The 19,843-nt window shown below is 37.2% G+C and overlaps 1 protein-coding gene across 1 annotated transcript in view; it reads left to right on the top strand.

Moving 5' to 3' along the window:
* fry (microtubule binding protein furry) overlaps positions 1–19,843 on the top strand; it is a 1,411,512-nt gene that overhangs the window by 1,370,732 nt on the left and 20,937 nt on the right. The window contains exons 45-48 of the mRNA XM_081727912.1: positions 7,113–7,295; positions 12,134–12,268; positions 12,759–12,937; positions 18,114–18,309. Of these exons, the coding sequence (XP_081584038.1) occupies positions 7,113–7,295; positions 12,134–12,268; positions 12,759–12,937; positions 18,114–18,309 (693 nt within the window). The remainder of the gene's footprint in view (positions 1–7,112; positions 7,296–12,133; positions 12,269–12,758; positions 12,938–18,113; positions 18,310–19,843) is intronic.

Raw genomic sequence — 19,843 nt, 5'->3', positions numbered from 1 at the left:
TAGAAACGATATTCTTTCTTAGTGAGATAGTCTCTTTTTCTTTCAGCGTACCTCAACAAATCTTTTGTCCTAGAGACAAAGGAACAATTTAAGGTTTAAAGATAGTTTTAATGACATCATTTCTTTGTTCTTGATTTCTCGATTTTCCAGGCCATTAAAGGATTCAATTAACCTGTGGTAATTTGTGCAAAACTTTATTAGTTTGTATATATTAATTGTTAATTATTATTAATAATCGTTAAAATAAAATTTCGAAAACAAATTGAATGCTTCTCTAGGTGATTTTCATAAAGCAGACTTCTATTTTGTGTATCTTTAAAGCACAATTAGTGTAAAATGTAGGTTCGGATACAATTTTCCCATGGTAACTCTTATTGGGTGGTTGTCGTTATAGGTGCGATTAAGATTTTGATTTAGATTTTTGGGCTTTTGGCATCTATGGCTTCGTTAGCCCGTCACGTGTGAGGGGCGACGTTCCTATCCGATCACACTACCCAGGGAATTGGAAAGGAAGAAAAGCTGCCTGGGGCTATTATGTTAAGTACCATCCCGGCATATTTGTCCGGTGAGAATGAGGAAAACTTTACTTTAGGTGGCTGGCCTGAAAAAGTTTTTATACTTTTTCGACCGAATGTTCCCACCGGTAATCGAACCCGTGACCGCTCGTACCAAAGGCGAGAGCGTTAACGTCTAAGCTACGCGGGGCCACTCGTTATAAGTGGGGTTTGTAATTGATGCTGGTTCGTTCACTCTGATGTATGCTAGTTATTATGGTTGAATTTAAGAATACTATATCATTGCGTTGCTTGAATAAATAAGTGAATACTAAAATGAATAAGTACGCTTATTTTGAAATTTTTAAGTAATTTATATTGGCAAAATAATATAGTTCATTTCTGGCATCATCTGCTCGTAGATCGTCCCCAGGATCTCCGGTAGTACTTCGAGTTGATTTGGCAGTTCTTGTTCACCCTGTGGATCTTCAGTTTGCCTCGGTAACTGTAGCCTGCTACCATCATAAACCCTTTCGGGAAAGCCTCTTTGCCTGCTCGGATCCATTTTGTGAAACTTTTCGCGTTTTTGTCTTTGTACGTGATGACTCTTGGTGCCACACTTGGAAAGTTACACCCAGCCTAATCCAATGTAGCAATGTCCTTATTCCTTTTCTTTATCAGATGCCACTCATATAGCTTCTGAGCGTTAAACTTGCTTCCTCGTCGGTGGGCAACACTAAGATAGTGACTGCTAACCGTGAGCACTTTCTCAAGATTCAGTCGTCGGCGTAAGCTGGGGTTGACAGTTTACAGAGAAACATCTAGACGATTCGCCATCTGTTTTTGGGTCGTGGGACTCTTTTACATAGCCATTCTGCGAAGTTTTGCTTGTATGCTGGTGGTGGTTTGTGTGAATGGCCGTGTTCTTGTCCCCTTTGTTGGAGAACCGAACAATAGGGCCTCAAAATCCTTACATTTGCCGATTACATTCTTGATTAAAATCAAACTAATGTCACAACCCTTGCTCTTACATTGCTTCTGGTAATTGAAATACTAAACTTTGTGTCGTAAAGGGCTACAACATAACCGTCCCAAAAGCGACCCAGCTTTGACGGCATTTATGGTCCAAGAAGAAAACATAAACACTCTCTCACTAGGGATGCGCATGATACAGACGAGACAGAACTTTCTTGACAAAATTCGAGTCGAGACACAGCTCTTCCAATAGAAAAATATATATTTTTCGAGTCGAGACATAACTTTTACAGCACATTTTCGAGTCGAGACAGCCTCAAATCTTGTCTCGTGCGTATCCCTATCTCTCACAGCTTACATACTACACTGAGAGACGCATCTAACCGAGGTCGGGCGAGTTCATGCTGCGTGCGGAGGGGAAAAAATACACGGAACAGCCTTTTGCATATGCCATTGACCTCAGCGCAAAGAAAATGCCTAGAGCAAGTTGTCAAGCTGCAGGTCTAGAATTCGTTGCCATATACGCTAATACCGATCTGTATAGAGTTGCCTCGTCGAGAACTCTATTGCCGATGAGATTATATGCGGGTAGAATGGTCATCCAGGTCTCCCGACCATAATCCGATCGAACATTGGGATGAGATAAATAGTACAATATCATCCTCTTCCCAGGGACCCACGGGAGCTAAACTTGGCTGTGGCACCTGTATATATATAGTGATTGATATGATTGTGTCTCCTAATATCAGTGAGCTTGCACCTTTCACAATTTGTGACGTTGGTGTTTCACTCACATAGAGCCATGTTTTATTATTATTTTTTTAATATCACCTTATGATTTGTTCGTTTTGTACCTTTTTTCATGTGATGCGCACGCCATTTGCAGTGAAATACCCTACTTTTTGCTTTGAACCTTTAATTTTGCATACAAGTGTATTCTATTTATTTATGTCGCATTTTTGGGGCTGATTAAAAGTCATCTTAAGTCCATCTCATGAGTGCCTCTGACAATACGTGTCACCATCAGTGCCTTAGGTTTTTAAAGGTCTTTTGCGATAAATAGCAGAAAATAAAACAACTATCTACAGTTTTCCACCGGTCGCCTAATGTAGCTTTAAACGTAAAAAATCGTTGGTTTAGAAATAGGTTGTAGGAATGTTTTAAATTTACTTTATTTCATAGATCTTTTAAGTTTCTGGATTTTTTCTTGTGTCCCTTAAATGGTAACGAAAGATTATTAAGAATGTAACACAAAATCTGCTTAAAACGTGTCTAGGAATTCACAGTTTTTTCCGCAATTTGTTTATAATAGTGGAAAATCAAAAGACGTTTGCTTCATTTTATCTAAGTCAGTCATTTCCAACTGCCCTCTGTGTGACGTAGGAGTATGCTTTTACGACCATAGAAGGACAGAGATAACACGTAGAGCAAAGTAGAGGGAGGGGAATGGAGTAAAAGAATGGAATAAAACACGAACATTGGAGACGCAATCGATTCTTTTCGTTAGTGTACAAAATAGTCACGGATCCACGAGACATATGTCTGCAAAACAATCGAGTACGCCTCTAATGTTTGTGTTTTCCTGTCATCATTGTTTTTATCAACGGCCTGTCTGCTCTTTATTCTCTCTGTGTGGTTTACGAGAATGGGAGCAGCAAGCTGTGACGTTACAGAGTATCCAGTTGAAAATTACTACTCTAAGTGCTGGGCCACTATGAAACTTACAAGATGATATACAGTAGTTTGTGTGTATGCTTGTTTTTCTACAGGATGCTTCAAAATGAATATCAGGGGTTTTAAAGCCTTTGTAGTATTTATTACAATTAACTTACAATTATCAATTAACATCAAATGAAAGAGCTACTCAAACAGTTTTCTACGCACGCATGCACATGCACTGGTTTCGTTTGTCTGCCGTTAAAAAGAGCTAGTAGCAAAGATGGCGACTAGTGAGCAGAAAGCTTTTTGTGTTCTATATTTTGCAAAGACTGAATGGAGAATTTTAAGGAAACGCCTACAACTACGCCCTTAGACCAGTTGCTACAAGCTCTAAAGCCTACAGATTACGGTTTACGTGCCAACGTTGCAAATGAAATATTGCTGCGTAACGACGAAGATTTTCTGAATCGTGTCGTCTTCAGTGATGAATCATCATTTCACCTAACTGGCGATGCGAACACTCATAATGTTCGATCTAGGGGTCAGCAAATCCCCACGAAGTGATACAGTTGCAACGAGACTCCCCTAAATGTGTTTTGTGCCATATCCTGGCGGAAAGTTTATGGGCCTTTCTAGCCTATGGCATGCCGTATGCCATGTGTCGAGTGGTGCTCACATTGAGCACCTGTACCAAAAACTATTTGAATTGCTCTTTCATTTGATATATTATTCATGAGAGTACGTTAAATGTAATAAATACTACAAGGCCTTAAAACCCCAATATTCATTTTGAAACACCCTGTATTATTGTGCGGGGGAAAGGTTAAAGTACAATGGCCTCCTCGTAATGTCTTTGTTAATTCAAAAGTTAAGTTTTAGAAAAACTGAAGCACAGAATGATATCACAGTATTTCTTCGGCACAACATCACTAGAAAGTTCCCGGCTTTAGACTCTTGACAGAGCACATTCATAGTCTAAGGTAACTAACAATTTAATTGGTCTTATGTTTTTAATTCTCGCTCCAACACAGCATGAAAATGGAGTCTGATAAATAGCTTGTTTTAGTCTCGCAATATTTTTTTTTCTTTCTTTCTTTCGTTTGCATGTTGCTTATATTTTTCTGTCTTTGTTTGCTTTGTTCCAAGCATGTACACAGGAGAGGAAACACCCAAGTATGTAAAAAGTATGTATGCTCATTGTTGTGTGTTTTAATTTTCAGAACTTGTACATATTTTTTGTCTTTATACTATTTGCTTCGACGTGCAAGTGGTGTAACTTTTGCTTAGTAAATAATGTAAAAGGTGGCAAAGTGATGACACCATGAAATAATAAAGAGGTAAAGAATGGACAAGAGAAAAAAAGTCCTGGGTCAATGTTTGAAACAACAACTAATTTTTTGTGCATAAAGTAACTACTTGAGAAAGATTAATGGCGGTTCTTGAGGGAAATCACATACTCAAAAATTAAAATTTTATCGTTATCGCTACAACTTGCCTAATAGACAAGATGTGATCAAAAAATACGGTGAATAATTTTATTGGAAACAAAATAATAATCTTGCATGGAATTTGATTTAATCTCCTTCAAAGTACTATCCTTGGCTAGTAATGCACTTGTCCTAACGTTGAATCAATGACTGAAAGCATTTCTAGAAGGCTTCTTTGGGAAAGGCGTTCAGCTGCTCTGTCGTCGCCCTCTCAATGTCAGGAATGGTGTCAAAACATTTTACTTTGAGCACGGTTTTAATTTTGCGGAAGAGTTCATAAGTTGCATGGTGCTATGTCCGGAGAATACTGTGAATGTAGACAAACACTAATATTTTCATCGACCAAAAACTCCTATTCGTGAGTCAAAAGTCGGGGAATGAATTTCGCACCCCCTCTTCTCGCTTGGAAATCGGCAGTTAAAATGCTTTGCACGGACCCGTGTGAGATGTTAAGTTCTTTGGTAAGCTCTCGAATAGTTATTCTCTTGTTTGAACAAATTGACCACTTTATGCACGTTTTCTTCTGTTTTTGAAGTTAATGGATGTCTCGAACGTTTCTCGTCTTCTACTGACTCATTTCCGGTTTTAACTCGCTCATACCACTTGTAAACATTCTTCAGTGCTACACATCACACACGAATTTCAACATTTCACGAGTTTCTGTTGCACTTGTTTGCAACTTGAAACAGAACTTAATGTTCACACGTTGTTCGAAATCCAATTTACGTGACAGACACAATAAACTCAGCCTCACTCTGGCGGCTTGGACGCTGACTAACAAGTCAGAACATGTTCCAACTCGACGCTGCCTGTCCCAGCGGATCAGGCTATCGGACAGATTATATTAAATGGTTGTAGCGACAGCAGTTACTGCTAAAAAAAAATTATTAGCCGTGTTTTTTAATCATAGCTTGTATTATTGCTTATATACAAGAATTAGTACATATTTGAGTTTTGTTTTATTTAGTTATAAAAATAAATTTTTACCGATGTGATTTCTACCAAGAACTGCCACTGCTGTAAGGGCAAACCGAGGCTAAACAAGATTTTAAAGAACAATTGTCCCACTTTTACCCTCACAGCTGCACTATTACCTTGGCGTGTACCTGAAAATTGAAGAGAACAATTCTAACTAACTCTATGGCCTATGGAACCCGTAAATTCAATGCCGCGTTCACAAAAGCTCTTCATTTACTTCTGATCTTAACCAAGTGGATCCAGTTTGTACTTGGTATTTCTAGAAGACAACAACTCAGTTAACTTAAAATAAAATAATGTTTTGTGTAGTTGATACGAAGTCATCCAGAGAGCAGTGTAATGGAGAATGATCGATGATAACTTGGCGTGGAATTTGATTATTATTTATGCCAATATACTGCGGCTAAGGCTACTTTTACCACAAATCTGAACACTCAATTATGAAATGTCAAGTTTTTCTATTTCCTTGTCATGCACTTTATGGTACTAAGATGGTGGCCCTGCATAGCGTAGTCGCTAACACTTTCGCTGTTGTGTGAGCAGTCCTGAGTTTGATTTTCGATGAGGACAGGCGTGAAAGCTTTTTCAGGCCAGCACTCCTGAGTGAGATTTTTCCTGAATTTTCCTCATTTACAGCAGCAAAGGCTGGAATGGTACCAGACTGTTTCCTTCCTTCCCCGGGTAGTGTCATTGCTGAGGAATATCATCCCTCATACGTGACCGACTAGAGTGGTCATATATGCTGAAAGGACAGAAAATATAATTCCTGATCCTTCCAACGAACTAAGATGGCCGTAATCGAACATTTTTATCCAAATGTTGGATTTAATTTTAGCTGGATTTTCACAAATGGTAGGTGTCAGATAATATGAACTGAGAAGTACGATAAATAGATCATGATTTGGTGCAGGACCATGATGTATCGGTGCCTCTATTGTTTTTACAAGATACAGTTGTACGAGATATTTGGCACCTTTATTATAAAGTTAACATATCCTTTCTCATTAAATTGTAAAGATTATTTTGTCACATTTTGATACTTGAAACCTCTTCTACTTTCAGGTACGGTATTCCTTCACCTTTGTAATGTTATATAATTATTTAGAACCAAAATTCTGCTTGTAAATATAATTCAGGGAAACATAATTTTGTAACACTATTTTCAATTATGAAACTAAGTAAATAACGTAAAATTAATACAAAAATGCTAAAAGCATGTATATATTGTTAACAAATACCCTGATATTAGGTGGTAAACCAAGATAAACGTGTATATTTATATACACGTTTATCTTGCTTCACCACCTATATCAGGGAATTTAAATTACATCCAAGAAGTTAATGAAACTACCATGGCGATAGTCCTCATTTATAACAACATTGTCACTGCATTGTATAGGTACAAATAATAAAATTACGTTGTTATAAAGAAGGGGTTGATATTAGTTATGAACTGTCAGATGCAGCAATTGCAAGTATTTTTTATATTATATGTATGGAATTTTCTTTCGATTTCCAGGTAATCTTCAGCCAAAGCTCTGACCTAATGGAGAGGCAATCCAGTATGGCTTCTTCAACGGAGGAGGTATCAGCTCCGAATAATGACTTGTCTGCTGGTTCTCGCCGCGATGAAGGTACAACAGAACAGTTTGGAGTGTTCAAAGATTTCGATTTCTTAGAATACGAAAGCGAAAGTGTCGAGGTAAGTAATATGTATATTATTATTTAAATATTATTTCTGCCTAAATGCAGATTGACGTTTGTGGTGCAGTACAGAACCTAATAATACACTGAGCAAGGCTGTGTGATGTATGTAACAAAACACACAATCACGTTTGTGTGTTTTGTTACATATATCACACAGTCTTGCTCAATGTATTATTGTGTTTTAGTACAAAATGGAAACAAGGCCAGATAGAATAGTTACAGAACATCATTAAAAGAAATCTTTAAAATTCAAACATAGTAAAAGAGAGCTTTTGACTGTTTCACTTCTTAAAGTTTCATTCGTAATAGAACCCAAAGATTTATTTCAGACAGATGGAAACAAGAAACATTGGTAATTATTTCTGTCTAAATCCAGACTGGCGTTTGTGATACAGTGCGAAACCTTATGAAAAGAAACGTGTAAACTTCAAGTATTTTTAATTTTAATATGAAGAATTTCAGTTTTTTTCCCCATCATCTGACAGTAATGAAAGTAATGCTAAAAGAGAATGTTCGACGGGGTGTTTCATCTTCATTATAGATATTCTGCCATTATTGGCAGGTCACTTGCTACAACTGAGAAGCTTCCATGCTCCACGGTCTTCCGCTAACCTCTTCGTCTTCACGTATGATTTTTCTATTTTGATATCGTTCATTAACCCTAATCTCCTTCGCCCTTTCCCTCTCTTTCCTGCCACCATACCCTCTAGCATGTCTCTCAGGTTACAGTTCTTTCTTATCCAATGTCCCAACCAGTTTCTCTTTCTCTTCTTAATTATATCTAAAATTCTTCTTTTCTCCCCTACCATTTCTAATACTCTCCCATTCGTTTTCTTCTCGATCCAGTTAATTCACTGCACTCTTCTCTCGTTCTTCATCATTTTTGCGTCCTATTTTTTCTGACTCATACAGTACAATACTCCACACGAAGCATTTTATGAGCCTTTCTCTCAACTCTTTATTCAGGATCCAATAAAATAGTATTTTCTTCGTCCTAAAGGCTTCTTTCGCCATTCCTACCATTGCTTTTATTTCACGTTCACACTTCATATCATTAATAATAATACTACCCAGGTATCGAAAGCTAGTCAACTATTCTATTTTCTCCCCTCCTACTTCTATATTTGACACCGCCCCTTCGTTCCAATCACTATGACTTTTGTCTTTCTAACATTTATTTTCATCCCGTACTCGTCACAGCCCTTTCTCAAGTTTTCTAACATTTTATTGAGTTTCTCTTCAGATTCTGCAACAAGGGCCATATCATCTGCAAACTGTATACACCTAATTATTCTACTTCCTACTGAAATGCCACCTTCATTTTATTTTGTAGGTTATTTTTTACTCTCTTCTAGATAGATATTAAATAATGTAGGCGAGAGGCAGCATTCCGGTCGAATTTTCCTTCCAATTGCACTCTCCTTTGTGTCATTCCCTCCCCTGTTCTAATTCTTACTTGTTGGTTCATATATAAGTTCATAAGTTCCTTTTCTTGATGATGACGAGTTATTTCAATTCTTGAATATTTATTTGCAACTATTACAGAATACATAACTGTGTACAAAGATGGATAGATGGAAAGATGGATAGATTTCAGATAGATGGAAAGAAGAAAGAAACAGTGTAAATAGCAAAGTACTATCTGTATTGACAAAATTGTTAGTAGTACATTGTAAGAAGGTCTCAAAAATTTATTAACTATTACTATCATTTATATGAACAATAATGTTATCAACAAGCTAATAACTATGGTGGTTATAACAAGGTTGTATACTGTTGCAGTTAAATGTAATTGAATGCAGAAAAGGCTTTGGTTGATGGGAAAATGAAGAGTTTAATGGAAGAAAAAAATGTAGATAATTAGGTTGATAAGTGTTATTGAAGTATACAAGATATAGTAAATACTTAAAAACTCACTTGTAAGGATTTTAATAATAATGTTGACAACGACAAACTGTTTCAGTGAACTACTTTTGCTATCATCATTGTAGAGAGATGAAACTTAAGCTGCTGAACAAATCACATTGTGAATTTTCCTCCAACTCTTAGAGAATGGAAAACTATATGCAGATGGAATGAATACATTCTTGAAAACAATATAGATAAATTGAATTAAGCTAATTTTGAATTTAGCATTTCACTTGTATATAGTTTTATGCATTCTATCTGCATATAGTGTTCCATTATCTACGGTATGAGTTAAAGGCAAGTACATAATGTGATTTGTTCTGCAACTTAATTTCTCTAATTACAGTGAAGGGGACCGCGGTAGCTCAGTGGTAGAGCGTTCATCTCTGGTGCATGGAGTCCTTGGTTCGATCTCTCATTCATTTGTCATCAGCACCGTCTCCTTTAGCCTAGCCGGCATAACCGTGAGACGTAAAACTTAAAGATTTCATTTTCTATCTACAGTGATAAAGATGAAGGTTGTTAGTTGAAACAGTTTGTCGTCGTCAACAGTACTGTTGCTTAAAGGGAGACATTATCTATTTAAGTATGTGTCCCAATATTATTTTTAAGCTATAAGATATAATAGACTTGAAGACAGGAATCAATGTTCGGTTTGATGTTTATTTCAGGGAATAAGTATTATATTTGTAACGAAGTCTGATGTTGAACTTAATTCCTATAACTATTGTTTTCGTTTCATTATTAAATTACACAGCCGCGCACAAAAAATAAAAGTTTTGTTCACGGGATCCCAGAGTATAGATTCGATGTATTTTGTTACACAGAATCAAAATTTCGAAACCCAAGGACGATCGACTGTTTCAATTTTTTATTATGAGCGAAAAACGTGAGCGATTTTGGATAGGGAGAATACACGTAACACACCAATAAATAAATTTAAAAAAAAAACGAAAATTCTGTGTAGCGGAACCCAGGGCAAGGGCGCCGATCCTGGGGGGGAAGCAAGGGGGCCTCCCAAAGCTCATGTGGGCCCCCGTATTTGTAAATTTACAATATTTGGCATAATTTGAATGCAATTTGTCTTTAAATCCTCATATATGCTTTCTGCATCTGAATCCCCCCCCCAAATTTACAGAGAAATCGGCGCCCTTGCCCAGGGTATGGATTCGATTTCGAAACCCTAAGATGATTGACCATGTCAATTTTGCTTTATGGGCGAAAAACGTATGTCCTCCCTATCCAAAATCGCTAAAAAATTTCGCCCATAAAAAAAATTGACATGATCAATCGTCCTAGAGTTTCGAAATTTGGATTCTGTGTAACAAACTACATCAAATTTGCTGCACAGAACCTTTATTTTTTTTATGTGTGTGGCTGTGGTATGACTAACGTTGATATGAGTACATGCCATTACTCAGAATTTCAAAATCAGTTTGTATAGCTATGATTGCATTAGGTACCATATGAGTTGATAAACATAATCTAACAAATAGGTAAATATTCAATTTTTAGTTTTAAATTTCCTCTTACTATCTGTTAGCAATTCTTTCGTGACACGTGTATTTAATTGTAACACCTGCTACGTAATCTCGTACCAAAGATTGCTGAAGTTGTTTGGTAGGTGAATGTACTAAAGCCTTTCTTATACAAACTAGTGGATGTAAAAACCAGAGAAATCATGTTTACATTGTATTTCGTGTGATACATAGTGCTATTTTTATATAAGTAAATATTGTAAAAGTTCTTCCCATGAAGGGAAGGTGGAGTTAGGTTGAGTAAATCAGTCCGGAATCGACTCCCATTATCGGTTTATTATAAAATCTTCTAATATAATAGACAGTATTTACAGAAATGATACAATATAACTTTCTCTAATGCGAGGTAGACAAAGGTAGACCAAGACTTTGCAGCATTGAGGCAGGATCTCTACAGAGCTCCGGGCAACCTAGGTAGAGTTGTGTAGGAAACCCAATGCTCCGGAAGGCTCATAGAGCCCCAAGAGGGCTAAGCACAAGGGCGCCCATGTTGTGGTTTCCAAGAGGGGGGTGGCAAGTATAAGCGACATTTCAAATATAGTTTCAAATTTTGCTGTAACTAATGTAAACATTCTATTGGTTTTTTTTATATTTACAAGTATAATTTCCTCTTAGGGGGGAGGCGAGCGCCCCACCTTGCCCCCCCCCCCCCCCTGATGGGCGCCCTTGGCTGAGGTTGGGATCTCGACAAAGCTCCGAGGAAGCTAAGCCAGGTGAAAGGGAAGCCTAGAGTCCCGCAGCAGACTAGAGGCTTTGGGGTTGGGTTTCGTCTAGAACTCCAGGCAAGCTAGAGGACAGTGACCAATTGTTGACCGGTAGCTCTCCACTGAATCCTCTTCATTATATAGGCTTTCCGAGTGGCGGTGGCGCTGCTGCTCCTATGTCGTCATGTGACTTGTAGGTGGTGCTGGTGGTGGTCTGTCGTCTGCTTCTTGTAGTAATCCAACGTGAAGTGTAGTATTTCATTGTAAATACATGTAGTTGTTGTTTACAAACAGGAGCACGTTTGATGTTTTATAAACACAAGCATGTAGTATATAAATATTTTGCAGAATTATGAAATACAAGAATACAGTTCTAGGCTATATGACAATAATAGAAGTCCGAGTTATAGATTTTTTTTTTACTTCTAATTCAGTAAAGTTTATACAAAATTGTAATCTATGTTTGTAGCTTTAAGTGTATTTTTTTTAGGGAAGTCCAATGTATAATTAGTAATATAATTGATATTAAACTGTGTATCTCTTTAGAAACTATATTTACATCTCACATACTAAATAATATGTAGCTTTCGTGTTGTTATTATGATGAAGGAACTCCTTGGCCTCCCTACGTAACGAATTTCTGTTTCTAATGAAATCATAATCGTTTGTTTGTCTATTTCTAGGGAGAGAGCACTGATAACTTTAATTGGGGTGTTCGTCGAAGACCTCTTAGTGATGGTGACCACGATGGCGATCGAAGCTTGCATCTTCCAGAAGAAAGTCTGACAGAAAGGACTCCAGTGTTAAGCAAAAGAGAGGTAATTCTTTTATCATTCTAGTTCACTGATTAAATGTAGATCCCTTTGCTTTGCAACTATGAAGTCTCGGATTCAAATCCCGCGACCGACCATTCTGACTGAATTTCTTTCATTTTCTTCAGAATTTTGGAATGAATTTTGGACACTACTTTAATGCCTAAAATAGGCACTAGAACATAAAAGGATTAATAAATAGGTGGCACAGCTTTCATAAAATACATGAACAGCAATTTCTATGGAGGAGTGGGATAGCCTCTTCTTGCACCAAGCTCTTAAATTATGTGTCGCTATTATATGTCACTCCTACATCGAATTAGAAATTTATTGTAACTAGTTCTTATTTTCACCAGAAAATCCATGACAGTAGGAAAAATGGTGGATATACACAGCCACATATCAACTTTGCGGATCAATGAAAATCTTATTTTTTGTTTCTTGGCGCGTTAGATATCAGCATGTTAATTTACATAATAATATATCTTTTTTTCAGCGTGTTGCACCAGAGGAATCGTCAGATGATGAAGTTGGATCAGAATCTCCTTTAGACGAAGTAGCTGTTCCTCCCGAATTCCGAACTGGTTCTGCTAGTGGCAGTGGAATGTTTCCACCATCTTCTCTAAGCTTAAGAGAAAGAACGAGACATGATTCTGGAACTCGATCCGACACTTCGTAAGTAACTGCATTCACGTTTTACTATTGAAGTAAAGGAATTGAAAGTAAGATGTACACAAAGTTTCAAATTTAAGTAGGTATTTAATCTGCTTCCTGTGCCATGATTCTGAGGATATAAATCGTGTTCTTTCACTGGAGACTAGAAAAGTTCAAAGTTCATTTTCACATAATTTATTATATTGTATGAAAATTAAATTATTTGAAATTTGAAATAAAAAAAAACGAAATTCCTAATACAAATACCCACAGATTACAGAATTACTTCTAAAATATATAGGTATATGGATTTCAAGGAATAAGCATGAACCCAGGAAAGCGATCGAGCCAACGATGTTTTAGCGGGAAATGAGAATTCGAATCCCCTTGAGTCCAACAGTGTTTTCTCTAATATTCAATATTTATTTATTTATTGTTATTAACCACATACTGTCAAGAAAGTACCGGGAATTGGTCAGTAAAACACAAATTATGCATTATTCATCCAAATTTATTGTATCGCCTTCAAAGTAGTCCCCTTCCGAAATAATACACTTATGCCAACGAATTATCCAATCGTCAAAACATTTCTAAAACGAATTTTCGAATTGATTTCAGTACTCGCCGCAAATTCTCTTTGATATTTTCTATCGACTGAAAACGGGTACCTCGAAGTGGTAATTTGAGTTTTGGAAAAATAAAAAGTCGGCCGGAGGCAGATCAGGAGAATACGATGGTTATTCGAGATTTGTTGAGTTTATGGCCAGAAATTCGTTTACAATGATAGCCTTGTGAGATAGTGCGTCGGCATAGTCGAGCAGGAACACGTTTCATGCCCAAACAATCGTTTAAAATGATACGAATTGACTCGAATTGACCCTAAAATGGTACAAATTGACTCGCATAAATTTCAGCGGCTATCCTGCTCAGATTTCAACGACGATTTTCACTCATCATTTCCTTTACTTTAGCGATATTAAGTTCAGTTGAAGACGTTGATGGTCGACCACAGCGAGGCAAATCTTCCAACACCTCTCGACCGCTTTTGAATGCACTATACCACTCATACGCACTTGCTTTTGATAAAGCCGATTGACCGCAAGCCTTATATAACATTTTCAGCGCTTAGGCACACACAATTCCATTTGCAATGCAAAATTTCAGATAGATTCTTTGCTCGATAGTTTTATCCATTGTAAAAATCGCCCACACACACTTGCGATGAACTAACAAATGGAGCACTGGAAACAAATTAACTGACAGCTCAACCTCCGCATGAGCATAGAGGGCAGTTGTGCTAACGTAGTGACAAAGAATGTCGACGCTCCGTTTCATTGGGCTTTGTAAATGTACAATTCCCGGTACTTCCTTGACAGAATGTATATAAACAGCCGTTGGATTTACATATATAACCAGCCGTGCTATTTTTATATCCCCTAAAAGTGTGGCCAGAAAGTCCCTTCACACCCAAACTAAATGTGTGTAACAATGTAATACGTTAAGATATTTAAGATTTGAACCTCCTCTCCTGAGCATTGACATGGTAACAGTGCTCCTCGCGTGAATTGAAACGTGACTACCGCGTAACTGTCACGTGACTCCCCACGGAGAGAGTAGAATAAAGTCTCTGGATTGACCAGTTCATTGTCTCGCCTTTCCATGTTTTGTAAACAACAATGGCAGATACCATTGACTTCACTTTGGAGGAGCGCTTAGTAGGAAGTGTGTGGGTTCGTGAACGAAAAGCACAAAAGGAAAATATACCGCAGGTGATGGATAGATTTCATGAACGATTCGGTTAGGAGCCACGAAGTCATCAGACTTGGATCACGTTGGAGAAGAAAGCTTTTCGCCTGGGAAGTGATTTGGATATTCCTCGTTTTGGTTTCCGTCAACCCGAAAGGAAATGTATGAAAAATTAGTGTGTCAGTGATGCGTCCATTCTAAAATTCGACCAGAAAGTGTTAATCAAAACTTGGAATTGCAAGGAGCACAAGCCAGCCACACATGAAAATTGACTTATAACCTGCACGCATTCCGGCCAATGGCCATCAAAACTAACCGACGGTGGCCTAAACCGGCTGCAGGAAGCGTAGATGACCTTCATCATCTTATTGGAGGCCTTCCCCAACATTTCTGCTCAAAAGTGTGTTCTTTTCTCCGAAAATGTGCTATTTATCGTAGTTGGATAGAAACATCTTCATATAGGCAAAGGAAGACACATATTTTTATGAACAAATTGAGAACAATCCTCCACACGTCATGTTATGGCCAGGAATGACTGAACAACACATCTTTGGTTCGTACTTCTTGGAGGGTTCCACAACGCAGGTTACTTATTCGAAGATGCTGAATTATTGGCTTCTTCCACAGCTGCAAAATTTGGGCATCAAGAATACGATTGTTTACCAACACAATCACAATTTGGGATCCCACTTCTCACTTGTTGTTCGTGAATGTCTGAATGTCTGAACGCACTTTTCCCTGACCGGTGGATAGGACGTGGATCCCCAAATTCACCAGCCCCTTATCCTTGGCCGCCTCGAACTCCGAATCCTGCAACACCAGACAATGCTTTGTGTTATATCATCGTGGACAATGACGATCTGGGGGCAAGTGTGCTTGAAGCCTTCCTTTAGTGCTGCAGCTACTAAAGCGAATGAGTAGGAGGACATGGAGGTGTATCAAGTTGTGCAGGGATAATATAGGTGCATATACGGACGTTTTGTACAAATAACTGCAAGTATTAATAAGTATTATTAATGTAGGGATAAAATAAGTGCAGGTATAAAGGGACTTTCTGGCCACCTTGTAGATTGAGCTGTCCTCGGATGCAAAGCGATTTTCTAGGCATAAAAGAATAAATATGAATTTTTAGTTAAATTAACAATCGAGATCAGACCAAAGATTTAAATATATATATATATTAGAAACTTGTGTTACAATTTAGGTAATATAACACTGCAGTCATCGAGTTTATATAGAGTTTAGATTCAAAGCTAAAATGAGCCGTATGTGGATTTTTAGTTATTGGTTTGGACTTTGGAGTGGTGAAACGAAGTACACTAAATCATATCCAATTACATAAATGCTGAAGATTTTGTCTTATGATTTGCTAGGGCCAGCTTTTCCAACGAACTCCGTCTGCCTTATTTTGCAAGCCCTCTTATCTCTGATAACAACAATCAAATCGCTTATTCATGTGTTGGAGATTCTTTAAAGAGGAGAAAACTTAAAGTATTGTTTGAAGAACTATATTTGAAGCAATGAACTCCGGATTATTAATTTATTCGTTAACGTTTCAATGACTGCCTGTCATCTTCATCAGGATATGATAATTAAGGAATATTTACATTGTTTTGTTTACTCACATTATGCTAAATTTTCAATCCCTAGAAAAAATTACTGTTAAACTTCGTTAATGGAAAAAAAGTGAAATTTGTACTCCAATAAATTGTCCAATATTGTCTCGTCAGTTCTTGTAGCTCAGAATAACAAAAGTAAAATTAAGAATTTCGGGATTTAGAACTGACAAACCCGTCCCAGGATTTTGTAAACCAAAATCTTTAGAGCAGATGTAATAGGTTTGTGAGCTAGGTAAAACTCTACATAGCACTTGTCTGGAACATTCAGCGATCCTCCATTGATGATTCTTTGGGTGTACTGTCGTCTATCATCACGAACATGGAGTCTGGGCTATGGATGGCCAGATAGCTTGAATAGAGGCTTGGCACAGAACCAACAAAATTTGCATAAACTTATAGCGTGGAATGACTCGGAGTGCGAACGTTTCCTAATAACAAAATCATTTTTGTCATTGATAAAAGAATACGAAACTATATACGTTATCCTTGTAAACATGGGTAAAGTTTAGGTGCCAAAAATCAAATGTCGCGGAGAGTTCCTGTCGTCATTGTCGCCGTTGGTCAACTCTATGTAACGACGTGTTCTTTCTCTAGTTTTATTCCAAGACATTGGTCATTGAATTCCTATTGAATTCCTAGTTCAATAAATCGAAAACAGACTGATGAAATGCAGAACGTGAAAGTTGACGTCAGATAATGTGATCTTTAGGAATGCGAACAAAGGAACAATCTATATGTATATTCATTAAGAAATACATAAAAAGAAATTCAGCACAAAAATAGAAATTCTTTTTTGTCTGAACGTGTAAATGAACTGTAAGTTGTGCTGAAGGAAATGGAAATTTTAAATATAATTTTTCATCGATCTGGTAACTAAAATTCATTGTCCACGATTTCAAATAAATAATGTTTGTCATTTTCACAAAAGTTCAGTCCAACATATCACATATCCAAAACTTGTTATTATTAATATTATTATTATTATTTAAATAACATCTTTCATTGTGCTGGACACCATATCTTCACAAAATCGTTTCTTCTTCTTTATATCTTTGGTTAAATAATTTGTGGATAATAAACTTACTATTTTAATTCTGCACTAAAGGAAGAAACAATTGTATGACATAGAATTTCACCACTCTTCAAGTGATTTATTGGAGTTAAAATTTCAGGTGTGTTTTGCTGTTTACGAAGTTTAGTAGTGTTTCTTTCAATGGATTGAATATTTTCCATTATTTTTGTCCACAAATCAATGTAAATATTCCTCAATTTTCACATGCTGATAACGATGACAATCAGAGGCCGCGGTGGCTCAGTGGTAGAGCGTTCACCTCTGGTGCTTGGAGTTCCGGGTTCGATTCCAGCCCCCGCCAAGTGAACTTTGTGGTGGACAAACGCCGTGTGCGTGGGTTTCCTCGGGGGTTCTCCCGTTTCCTCCCACTTTCTTCATTCCACCATTTCATTCATCTCTCATCATCACAGTCTCCTTTAGCCTAACTGGCATAACGGTGGGACATAAAACTCAAAAATTTCATTTCATATTTTTCATTTCATTTCATTTCAATGATGACAAGCAGTCATCGAAACGTCTACGAATAGATTAATAATATGCGTGCGTAATTGGAGTTCATGGTTGATATTTCTTTAATAGATATGCATCTTGTCAGTTAATTTAGTAATTTATAATTGAAGTAGTTTCACACATTGAACAAAATAACATTAATTGAAGTTTCCCGCACATTCACAAAAAATTTCCACCTGCTGTCAGTTGTTAACTATTTTTGATGAGCTCCTTCTACAATTGGAAAGTAATTAATGTTTGAAAATTTCAGGGGATCCAGTGCCGGCGATTTGGGTGACGTAACACCGTGCAATGCATCACCAAATTTGACAGTTTTGATGTCGTCTTTTCGACCGATTGCTCGGGATGACGCCGAAGAGGCATGGAGGAATCAAATCCAGGGACTGTTAAATGAAGTAGGGACTTCGCCACTTGAACTTTTCCAGTTACGTCTGCGACTTGTAAGGGTAAGTATAAGAATTACTTATCGAGTGTATGGAACACATTATAGTATAAAGAATTCTTCGCTACTAATGTTCCTTAGTCAATTTCTCTTCTAATAGAGGCTGCCCGGAATGGGACTGATGGTTTTTAAAAGTGTATAGTTTTAATATGGTCAGAGATACAGAAGGGGAAAAAAAATCATATTGAAGGAAAATTCAAAAAGTTTTGTTCAGCAAATTTTCGTACTTGAACAACTACCGGTGACGCCGCTAGTATCGTCGATAAACAGAAATGGCGTCGGCAGTCGAAAAAGCGCAATGCGTGTGGTGGTTTGCAGAGACAAAAAGTGTCGTTCAAGTTCAACGAAACTTTCGACGTATTTACCACAAGGATCCTTCATCACGCAACAGTAACCTTGATGAACTGAAGAGCCATATTAGGAATGCGATTGCTTCAGTAACACCTCAGATGTTACAGAATACATGGAGAGAGATTGAGTTGAGGCTAGATATTGTAAGAGTTACAAAGGAACTCACGTGGAGTTACACTGAGTTAGAATGACTTGTAAGACCAAATAAACTTTTTGAGTTCTCCTTTAAAATTCATTTTTTTTCTGTATCTCTAACCATATTAAAACTAGACACTTTTAAAAACCGTCAGTTCCATTCTGAACGCCCTGTGTTTCTAGTACCACACACGGGCACTCTCCTTTAGGGACAAACACAGGCTTAAGTCCTTTTTCACAATAAAATCTTCACATTATTTTTGAAAACTGAATTCAGTCTCTAAATCAGTTTACGAATTATTGTTACGCAAGTAGTCCATATCTTCAACACAATGTCTAACACCAACATGTTCCTGTTTAGTTTCAACAGCTCTCATGCGGCTGGAAAAATTAACATTTTTTTCTACTTATTTGTAATTGTGATTCCTGAAAATACTTCGTACTTCTAGCTTTCGACTCTATCCTAGAGCCTTGTTCGCGGAGGATAAAAACAGGAGGAAAAACAATAGAAACATCGGGACAAATAAAGAGAAACGGATTCATCGAAGTAGAGTAGTCCGAAAAACACCTTGCCATCTTCACGTGTGACTGATAACTAAGACAAGGTGTTCTTCGCACTGCTTTACACCGGTGTGTCCACTGCTTTTTATTTTTCCTCCTGTTGCATCTTCCGCGAAAAAAAACTCTAGGGAAGAGCCGAAAGGCAGGAAGTACAAAGTATTTTCAGGAATCACACTTACATGTAAGTAAAACAATTGCATCCTGAGCCTGTTAGCATATTGCCTGAAAATGAATATCTTTGTTCAAAACCTTTAATTCTAAAGATTGATTTGGGGATTTCATAGATTTTATTTTATTTTAGTACCATTTTTTGTTTCTCTTTTCCAGTTGTTCAAACACTTCTATTAATTTCCGTTCTGATCTTGCCACTATTACTATGTCGCCTGCATATGCACATACCTGACTAGATTTTGTAAATATTGTGCTCCATTGATCTATTTTGGCAACTGCGTTGTGTAATACTAATATGAATAAGGACGTTGAAAGTCCAT

Source organism: Thermobia domestica, chromosome 10, assembly GCF_964235325.1.
Source record: "Thermobia domestica chromosome 10, izTheDome1.hap1.1, whole genome shotgun sequence".
NCBI classification, from domain to species: domain Eukaryota; kingdom Metazoa; phylum Arthropoda; class Insecta; order Zygentoma; family Lepismatidae; genus Thermobia; species Thermobia domestica.
This window is presented reverse-complemented; position numbering and strand designations above follow the sequence as displayed.